At 34.7% G+C, this 10548-nt stretch overlaps 3 protein-coding genes across 4 annotated transcripts in view; 1 reads left to right on the top strand and 2 right to left on the bottom strand.

The window, feature by feature from the left end:
- Positions 1–10548, bottom strand: part of LOC143909790 (uncharacterized) — a 743449-nt gene that overhangs the window by 342344 nt on the left and 390557 nt on the right. The window lies entirely within an intron of this gene.
- On the top strand, positions 1683–8989 carry LOC143923264 (uncharacterized). Its single transcript, XM_077446860.1, has 14 exons — positions 1683–1871; positions 1957–2109; positions 2179–2254; positions 2329–2606; positions 2677–2916; positions 2991–3069; positions 3149–3277; positions 3359–3473; positions 3560–3728; positions 5822–5927; positions 6006–6173; positions 6254–6421; positions 7839–8009; positions 8084–8989. The coding sequence occupies exons 1-14, from the start codon at positions 1728–1730 to the stop codon at positions 8422–8424; spliced, it is 2337 nt and encodes a 778-aa protein (XP_077302986.1). The 5' UTR covers positions 1683–1727; the 3' UTR covers positions 8425–8989.
- Positions 8607–10548, bottom strand: part of LOC143923265 (uncharacterized) — a 25622-nt gene continuing 23680 nt past the window's right edge. The window contains exons 6-7 of the mRNA XM_077446861.1: positions 10193–10306; positions 8607–10112 (exon numbers count right to left, since the gene is read on the bottom strand). Coding sequence (XP_077302987.1) covers positions 9888–10112; positions 10193–10306 — 339 coding nt within the window. The 3' untranslated portion in view covers positions 8607–9887. The remainder of the gene's footprint in view (positions 10113–10192; positions 10307–10548) is intronic.

Raw genomic sequence — 10548 nt, 5'->3', positions numbered from 1 at the left:
ACTCGTCACAAAATCACTAAAATCTCTATAACGGAACATCAGCATAGCCAGCAGCATAGCTCGGACGTTAAGCTTCTGCTTACCGTCAAGAAGGTGCCGGGTTCTATCCCTGAATGAAAATGAATTTTTTAGAGTATGCTGTTGGTCAGACCTGGATTTGTGACTCCAGGTTGATCGTTTCCTATCAGAGTTTGCCAATTTTCTCTGATTTCATTGTTGAAACGGTTCCCGGAAAAAAAAATTGGCTAAAAATCCTTCCTACCTACTATGTCACCACAATTTGATTGATGTACAATAAAAATTTATGTACAATTCATAGATGTCTCGTTAATTTGCGAGTTTTTTCAGTGTCTCGCAATTCAACGACTTATAATAAAAATGCTATATTTGTATTTGTAATTGTAATTTGTAATTGGCCAGGAAGGCGCATTGGGATTTACCTGTAAGGCCTTCCTGGTATATATGTAAAAAAAATAAAAAAATAAAATCTGGCAGCCGAAAAGTCCATCATACTATCATTGTAACGAGAACTTGAGTGCCAAATATTGTGTATTCGCGATTTTCATGGCAAAAATTGTCTTTGTGACCACCCCAATGTGACGAATAGTCCAATTACCGAAAACACACAGCGATGAACGTGGCACATGGTTGTTTTTAGATGTAGCGTGTAAATGGTTCGGTGATTACTAGTCATATGTGAACCGGTCACAGGACAACCGGTCGCTCTAGATCGGTCACACGTGATCATCCGTCACACTAAAACTGATCACAAGAAAACTGGTCACACCCTAAAATCAGTTTTAGTGTGACGGGTGATCACGTGTGACCGATCTAGAGCAACCGGTTGTCCTGTGACCGGTTCACATATGACTAGTAGTCCGTTTACCGTGTAAATGTAGCGTGCATAGAAGTAGAATCCATAGAATCGCTCTCAGCCTCCAAAAATGTTGCTACAAAAATTCTGCGTGGCAGAGTTTGGTCATTGTTTGCTAAACTTCGTCTCTCTCCCTCTCTTGTCTCTCTTCTGACTTTCCGTCTCTATCTTCAATGGCTAGCTTTTAGACGACACTTTTGTTAACAATGACCATTCTATGCATTCTATTTCTATGGTAGCGTGCCTTGCAAAGATTCATGGCACGCCGTCCCAAAATCACCACCTGGAGTGTTTTCGGTAAAATTGTATCCTTGTATTTATCCTTGCTTGACAGTGATCGATAACAATGTGTGGTGTTGTTTGTAAATGTCTCTGTTTCTATCGCACTCGCCTTTTGTATCCTGCTCATGTACATCTAAGCAAGACTGTGTAATAAAAACGAAGAGATTTCCATGCCACGCCACTAGTTTGAAGCATATTTTATCGTAGAACTATTAAAATAGTCAATCGACATTTGAGTATATGATACACTTCAACATGTAGTTTCCATAACATTCATCTGACTTTAGGATGTAATCTTAATAACATTAAAGATATAAACATCCAAAACATTGGAGAACTACAATTTTTTTGTGTTTCGGTTCCACTCCCGATCTAAATAAAGCCTCATATCTCCACTGCTGCATGATTCTGCTTCAACTCTTCGGTTACAAATGTAATGCTTCCCATATTTAGAAATTTTCAATAATTTTAGTTATGTTGGATTTATTTGTATATGGCGGTAAGTAATCGTGTTTCGACTATTCCGGTTGAAATTGTTGTTGTTGACAGTTGGATAAACGTCAAGTGGACGATGTCCGTATCTGATGTGTGTAGATGTTGTTTGCGAGATAACGTTCGTCTGAATAGTATTCATCAAGAACACCGACTACGTTTAGGCAGGACCAACGTCAGCATCAACATCTTAGAGATGCTACTCCTCATCACACAAATTTCGGTTCGTATATTATTATACTAACGAAATGCACTTAATTCATTGAAAAGTTTACTTCTTTTGTGACATACAATATTTTCATTTTCAGGTCGATAAAGAGGACGGCTTACCGCAATGGTTGTGTATTCCGTGTACTAAGAAAGTTGGACAAGCTTATTCTTTTCGATGGCAAACTCATCAATCTGACATTGTATTGAGAAGTTCACTACAATTCAAAAATAACTCTGCGGCACCTTTAAAAGTAGTCTTTAAAATAATTGTGACATTTAATATTATATGACGAATTTTATATGATTTTTTATTGCCGTAGGATGAAAATATTGATAATCACACACCATTTAATGCAGATGATAAACTTTCTATGGAATACGTTGACAGTTCTTTTGGTAACTTTTTTTATGTTTCAACTATATTTTTTTCATACACTATTTACTATATAAATTGTTTTGCTTTATTTTAGATGTTGTAGAGAACGATAATGTAGACAAATCTAAATCAATTTCTTTAGATATACAGAGGACACGTAAAGTATTTAATAAACGCAATAAAGCGAAATCAAAAGAAAATATCGGAACTAAAATAAAAAAAAAAAATTCTAAAGGTAGAAATAAACGAAGTGTCTCATTAAAAAAATTACGAAGCTCAAAATTAGATTATAAGGTCGATAACCTGTCTAGTAAAGTTGAATCTCCTGTAAAAGATGAATCGTTTGAAGATTTTCAATGTGATAATAAAAAAGTAATAAAAACATCAATAAATATCACTGTCATTCCAGACATTTTTATTTAATCAATTTTATTTATTTCAGGCAACTGTTCCAAGCAATAAATCAGATACTGAAAGCACATTATCAAAAGCAGACGCCAAAGAACAATATTTTGAAAACGAAATTATCGAATCAATAGCTACACTCAATGATGCAGATAGCAGTTCTTTCATCAATAAATATGCTCGAGATATAGAAGACGCATATTTTTCCAATAATATACCCATCAATGACGAACAGGAAGAAATTCTCAAAACAGACTTGCAAATTGATGACAATCAGGTACAGTTTTAACTCTATCAAATAAGTTACAATATATATATATACATGTAAAATATATTATAAAACAATTTTAGGAAAACTGGTCAGACAACGATTCAAACGAAAGCGCTATACAAAATAAACCAACCAAGAAAGATAGAGAATCATATGCACGTGAGCGATTAACTAAAAACTTGTTTTATTTGCATTTTGAGGTCATTCATCTATGTATGTGCATTATTGTATTCCTCAGCACTATACCCATCCCCTGACGAGCCCCAAACATGCAGCGTGTGCAGTCGCAAATGTAAAAACGTACACTCATTGCTCAAACACAGAACCGAAAATCACCCACCCAAAAGATTTCAATGCCCGACATGCGGTGAACACCCTTAAAATATGTATATCGTCACTTTCGACAGCAACATTACACGCATGATTACATTTCAGTAATTATTTCCAGGTAACGGGTTGACTACATCGCGAGGGTTACGTCTGCACATGAGAGTGCATACAGGCGAGAAGCCTGAAGTGTGCGCCTTATGTGGAAAATCCTTCTCCGATCCAAGAACCCTCAAGTGATCTATTCAATATATGTACACATGTACACATGGGATGGATAAGCATGTGTTGAATTTTATTAATACTGTGTATTTAATTGCAGAAACCATGAACGTTTGCATACGGGTGATCTTCCATTCCCGTGTTCTCTTTGCGGTAAGAGATTTCATAACCGTATCATGCACTCTATCCATCTACGAACGCATACTGGAGAACGTCCGTTTGAGTGTCCACAGTGTGACAAAACCTACGCAGGAGCCTACTCATTAAAAGTATTATTTATATTATATTAATCTTTTTTGTTAGCTCTTAAACAGAAAGAAACAGAACTTATTTCATTTCGAGTGACGCCGAGTGTACATTCACATATACGTATGTATGCTAGTTGCGGTTTGCAAATAATAAACAACTATTATCACGTAATATATCACAGCATGTAATTCACATTAAATAAAATTACAGAAAAAAAAACCATGGTGATGAAATCAACCAAAATATCAAGGTTGATTTTCATAATTTTATCTATTGATGTTGTAATAAAGTGAAAATTAGAAAGTTCTGTGATGTATGTTTGTTATCTTCTCGGAATTGTAATCTTTTCGTTGATCTATAAATATATTTACCTTAAAATTATGAAATTAACAGGTATGGGATTTAGTGGTAAAAGGTTTGGTATTTGTAAATACTAAATGTATACTTTAGCATATTTTTCACTAGCGGATTCAGAATATGGTCAAGGGGGGGGGGGGTATTTAAATTTAAAATATAATACAAGAAAAAATATGACTGTACCATAAATTCTAAGGACTTACTTTTTTATGTATAGATACATTTTTGAAAGTTAAAATGAGGATTTGGAAAAATTAAAACACATGTATGTATGTATTTAAGGGGAGGGGGGTATGGCACCCCCCCCTTGGATCCGTTTTGTCTATTTTTATAGAAATTTTCGGTACTTATTGGTTATACAGGCGCATTCGAGCATTGAGTATACACGCTCTAACAAATATAAATACACGGTGGTTTCGTGGATGATCTGTAGGTGTCGCAAATGTTTGAAGTAAAGTGACAATACGCAACTAGTGATTGACTTTACATAGAACTACATGTATACTGAATTTGAGGACATTTCCTTCGACAAAAATGGTAACGTTAAATTAACTGCCGTGTATTTGTTTGAAAGTTTGTATACTGAATGCCCGATGTGCCCATAGGTTTCTGTTTTTAAAAAATAAATAAATAGAGGATATGAATATATGAACAGTTATATTTGAAAGTCCAATTTTCACAAATTGTTATCACTTCTTTTAATTCAGTATGTCCAGTATCTCGGAAAAGCAGAATAAACGTATTACAGGCCACCAGTGTTTTTAAATATTGTTATACGCAAAACATTATATTTAATGTTTTGCAAAATATTTCTCGAAATGGAGTGGACTTATGCCACTTTCAATTGTAACGGCTCGTATATTGAGGTTGCAATTCGTACTGGTTTTACCAGTTCAGTACTAGTTTTTTGGTTATCTACATATATAAGGAGAATCTTCGGGATGGGCCTGTATATAAATATTGAAATCGATTTTTCTCATAAATATGCATCCACGATTTTCTAACGTTCATTAACGTTTTTAATAACTTTAAAAGTAATCAGAAACATTCTTTTGGAAAAAAAAATTCTGGTTTTGAGATATAAACTAAAAACATATAAAATGGCCACCTTTGTATGCTATACATACATATACATATATATATAATATATAAATTTTTTTTTGTTTCTTAAATGTATTATTGTTTATCCATAAAATATGTATATTGTTGCGTAGGGGTGGGTGGAGGATCCAAGTAAAAGGCCAAAGTCGTTTCACAGCATTTATTGGTGATTAAGAGGATACACGCACCGCCTGTATGTCCTGATATGGTCTAAGTACCTCCTTATAAAGGACAGGTCGATCAGGGCATCTTCGACGTCCGAATACTTCCCCATTGTTTAGGCATGTACCCGGATATGTATTCCCACGACACTCAGTCTCACGCTATCGCTGTCACTTCTGAGAAGGGACCGGGTGCCGTTACTACGCCAATTCGGTGGTCATTGTTTAGCCTACTTACTTAGTCTGGAGATAAGCCTTGAAACCAATTACAACGGTCACACAGTCTCTGGGATGCTACTCAGCCTAATCCAATTGCACTTGCTCGGCGGCGTACGTAACAATATCTTATTTATCTCTCGCAAATTCGAGTTTATAGCGTATATAGAATTTGCTGAAATTGTAAAATGTATTTCTCGAAGCATTAGTATTATCGAATCTATCCATAGATGTCATAATACTGTATAAACATAATTGAAAGCGCATTGGGTTTCCAGATCCATATGAGGACTCACACCGGCGTTCGTCCATACCAATGCAAGCTGTGCGATAAAGCCTTCACTAATCCTACAGCAGTATCGACGCACATGCTCACACACAGCGGTAACAAACCTGTCATAAATCTACCATATATACATAAATAATACTTCAAAATGCGTCTGATCCAAATATATTTCATAGGCGTTAAAAACTACCAATGCACAGTATGCGGCAAACGCATGGCGCGATCCGGAGAACTGACGATACATCTCCGCACGCATTCCGGAGAGCGCCCGTTCTCTTGCAACATCTGCCACAAGACTTTCACCAGCAGCGGCTCGCTGGGGATTCACATGCCGACGCACACCGGTATAATCAACACCGAGTGACATACACGTGTATAGCTTATACCAAATATTTGCATGCTTATTTGTGTGAATGATGTGCAGGAGTCAAGAATTTCGTCTGCACCGTGTGCGGTAAAAGAGTGGCCCGTGCTATCGAGCTCCGCGTCCACATGAGGACTCACACTGGAGAACGCAGTTACAAATGTCAGCAGTGCGATCGGCGTTTTGCCACCAATAGCAATTTGAAACTTCATCAAAGGATGCATACCGGTTTGTTTTATAATAGACAGATTTTCTAAGATATTATCTGACGTAGTTATTTGGTAATTTCGATTACTGATTCTATCATTGGGTATTTACAGTTGACAGAAGCGATTGCGATTTCAACATGTATGTAAGATCGGATCTATTGATTCTATTTATCAATTGAACAGATCTAGAATCGGGTTTGGTTGATGTATGAGCTATCACGACATCAGATCATGTTATTGTCAAATATTGGGTTTGTGTTTATATGTATATTAGTGTTGTGCCCGATGAAATATCATCACATAGGTTATGCCGTAAAAAAAATTAAATGTATCGGCCCTGTGTTCGATCCGCAAGCGATCGTATTTTTTCAAATACCTTTTAAATATATTTAACTAGTGGTTTTACCTGGCTTCACTCGGTATTTGTAATATAAACCGTTTTAACATAACTAATCCAATAGTTAACATTTGATTAAATTTATTTGAATAGTTTTATTTTATTTAAATTTATTTGAATAGTTTCATTTTGTTTAAATTTATTGGAATAGTTTTATTTTATTTAAATTTATTTGAATAGTTTTATTTTATTTAAATTTATTTGAATAGTTTTATTTTATTTAAATTTATTTGAATATTCACTTGTTTTTTGAACCTCACGGATTCTACGAACCAAACAAAAATACAAAGTCTTTCAAAATTATATATTAGATTTAATATTTATATTTAACTAGCTGAACCCTGCATGCGTTGCAATGCCACAATAACGCATGCAATTCCTGTTCCCGTTCCCGTTCCTGTTCCCGTTCCCGTTCCCATTTTTCGGAACAACGCAGGCAGCGAACACCTTGGTCGCGACGCAAAAACATTCGAAATTATAGCGAATGATTCTCATTCCCGTTTTTCCCGTTTTTTCCCGTTTTTTTTCACAGTAATCTTCCCGGACATGCATATAACAAATCCTGAAAGTTCCATCGTAATCCCTTCAGTGGCTTAGGAGCCTATTCGAGACACACACACACAGTCATTCATTTATATATATATAGATTGTTTAATATGAAAAAAAAAAAATGCTAAAATCTACCTACCTAATGTACTTACATACATATAAACAATAGAAAAATTAATTAACTAATTTAATAAATTTTCAATAGATGGCGCTAAATGCTCAAGAGACTTATTGCCCTAGAAGAAGCATTGGTAGCAAACAGTATATATATAAAAGTTTTTTCTTTTATATTCGTACGTTTTGTTGGCAGTGTTTTAATTGTGATATACATATGTATGTCGAATCGAAACGACTATTATAGTATGGCGAGCATTATCTTACACTGACACACAGAATAGCGATATTATATATATATATATGATGATGCTTGACTTTTGGAAATTTATAAATAAAACTGCATCATTATAGTGTTGCTCAATTTAATTTATAGGAGAGAAACCGTTTTCGTGTAAAGTATGCGATCGAAGATTTGCCGATTCACACGTGTTGAGGAATCACATGAGGACTCATACCGGAGAAAAACCTTTCGTTTGCGATACTTGTGGACACGCTTTCGCCCAACACGCATCCTTAAGGACGCATTTAAACACGCATAATAAAGGTTGAATTCAATTTGCTATTTGATTGCTATTATCATGTATTATATATACAATGTTGCTTTTGTCTTTGCTGCAGGTAAAAATGATTCAGTATCGCGTGAAACGAAAAGGATGTGGAGCTCGATGACTAAAGATAGCCATACGTACTCGGATATGATTCAGTTGAATGTGAAGCCAGCCGAGTTTATTGACGATACGAGTTTGTCCAAGATTCTCTCGTCGACAGTCGTCGATAGAAACGGTGGATTGAACCTTCAAGAGTGCCTTCCGGTCGAGATGAGTGACGGTGCATCGAATCAAGTGACTCTTGTCGAAAGTTTTGATCATTCGCTTGCTAACGCCCTGCCGTTGATGAACATAATTCCGAGAGATGCGGAGAATTATATTTCAAATTGCGCTTCGACGACAATGTCTTAATCAGTATTAAATGAGTGTTTAATTTTCGTGTTAAAAGATACAATCTCATTGATGTTTTGATCAAAAACTGTGATATGTATAAACATTCCCCAGATTTCAAGATTGTTCATTCATTCATCAGTATTCATTGATGTTCGAGTGGAAATTTTTATAGGAAAAGATTAAAAAAAGTTTTAAAATTACATTATTATATATATATTATAAAACTGTAAGTACATAATGTGTAAAATGTGAAATTATCATAGTAAATACATTTGCATATTCTTTAAATGCGCCTGTAAGTCGAGTGATTAAAAAATTAAGTTACAATTGACGGTTAAAAAAAGCCATCAGTAAATTGTGTGGATACCAGCTTACACAGTGAGTAAATATGTATAATTGAATTTGCTTAAAAACGGCACACATGTACAAACATATTAAACTTACGTGACAAATGTCTGTATAATCAATAGAAAAAATGTGGTCTTTTGATAGTTATATTAACTTGAGCAATATGTATGTATATGAATTTTAATGCTTTTCAATACAGCGAAAAGTAAAATGCAATAAAAACATTGTTTTTAAGTACAAAACGATTTTTTTTATGTAAAATACAAGTAGGAAAATATATTATGATTTTTAAGCAGTTTTTAAGAGGCAATAAGTAGTATACATTAAGAATTTCATACTGTAATTTAAGTAAACATGTATTATAAATTTCTTGGCACTGATTTAGAAACATTTGTCTTAAAAATAGCCTTTAACCCTGATTAAATTTAAGTTAAATTAAGACACACTACCTTCAACCTCTTGTGCATAGAAATAAAGTACTGATAATTAAATTTTAAAAAAATGACTTAATTGATCGCATACTTTTTAATTTTCACTAATTAATAAATTAAGTATAAAAAAATTATAAAAATTGATTTAAAAAGATTAACTAAACCTGCAATATAATGCATCGATTTTTTTTTGTTGATTTTTTAAATATTTTTGTAAATTGGCTATATCAGTCATTTTTATACCTTGTACAAGTTTTATCTTACGTATTGAAAAATACATAAAAAAAGAGCGTTCTGCTTGGAATGCAACACATCGTCTTTGTATAGCAGAAACAGTCATCAAAACGAATAAGGCCGCAAAATGAACCAAACATTAAAGAGAGAAAATAAAAAGAACACACGAAACGCTAACACATTCATTACCAAGATAAAAGTCAAGTAAAAATAAAGATAAATTTGAGATTTCTCACTCTTCGTTCATTCTATTTTTAACTGTTACTGATAAAATTCAAGCGCCGCGAGCTAGAACACCTTCCCAGAGATTAAATTCGCTGGCAGCGTGAGTGATACACGTGGCGATTGTGGACGAGAGACAATATTTCACAGGAAACAAAGCGTCTACATGCTACAATGGCGGTGAATTATTATCATCGTTTACGACGGTTCAAAAGTAAGTTGAGAAATTTTGAGTTTCAGTAATTGTCAAGCGTATGTTTCGCGGAATCTCTTCTGAATATGATGGTAAGCACTGACAACCCGGTTTTGCAATCCTTTCCTTCCGGCCATTTCGCAAGTCGGTGGATGAGAGACGGGCGGCATCGGCAGAGGTTCCAATTTCACACTGTCGTCAGGATGGCAGAAGAATGCAATAGAGTGGCGTCCTTTGGCCCGAGCGTACGACTGCTCCGGAATTACAACACGATGGAGCTACAAATACAAAACACCGATTATGATTTTGTTCAGCACATTTTCCTCGGCCGACTACAGGTCAAGTGTGAATCACTAACCAATGCTGGGTATCGGTCTTGGGTCCAATTAGCTAACAACTCTCCGGTGTTAACCAACAAAGCACCAGGCAAATGGCCGACACGTTGCCATATATCGCTGCATGGCAATTTCACCTGCAAATGACAAAAACACGTTAATTGAATTATAACCATTTTACTGTGCATTATATAAAGAAGAAAGTATGTCAGTTCATTTATAAATTTAAATTGCTTAAAAAATCATCAAATATTAAAAGATGATTTGGATGTTATGATGGAATTGAATATTCATCACGATACTTTCGTTTCAAAAACATCAATAATTAAGAACGAAATGAGATCGCATTAACAACAATTATATACGTATAAATCGCCGT

This window comes from Arctopsyche grandis, chromosome 3 (genome assembly GCF_051622035.1).
Source record: "Arctopsyche grandis isolate Sample6627 chromosome 3, ASM5162203v2, whole genome shotgun sequence".
NCBI classification, from domain to species: Eukaryota; Metazoa; Arthropoda; class Insecta; order Trichoptera; family Hydropsychidae; genus Arctopsyche; species Arctopsyche grandis.
The sequence above is the reverse complement of the archived record's forward strand: the minus strand, read 5'-3'. Positions and strand labels throughout refer to the sequence as shown.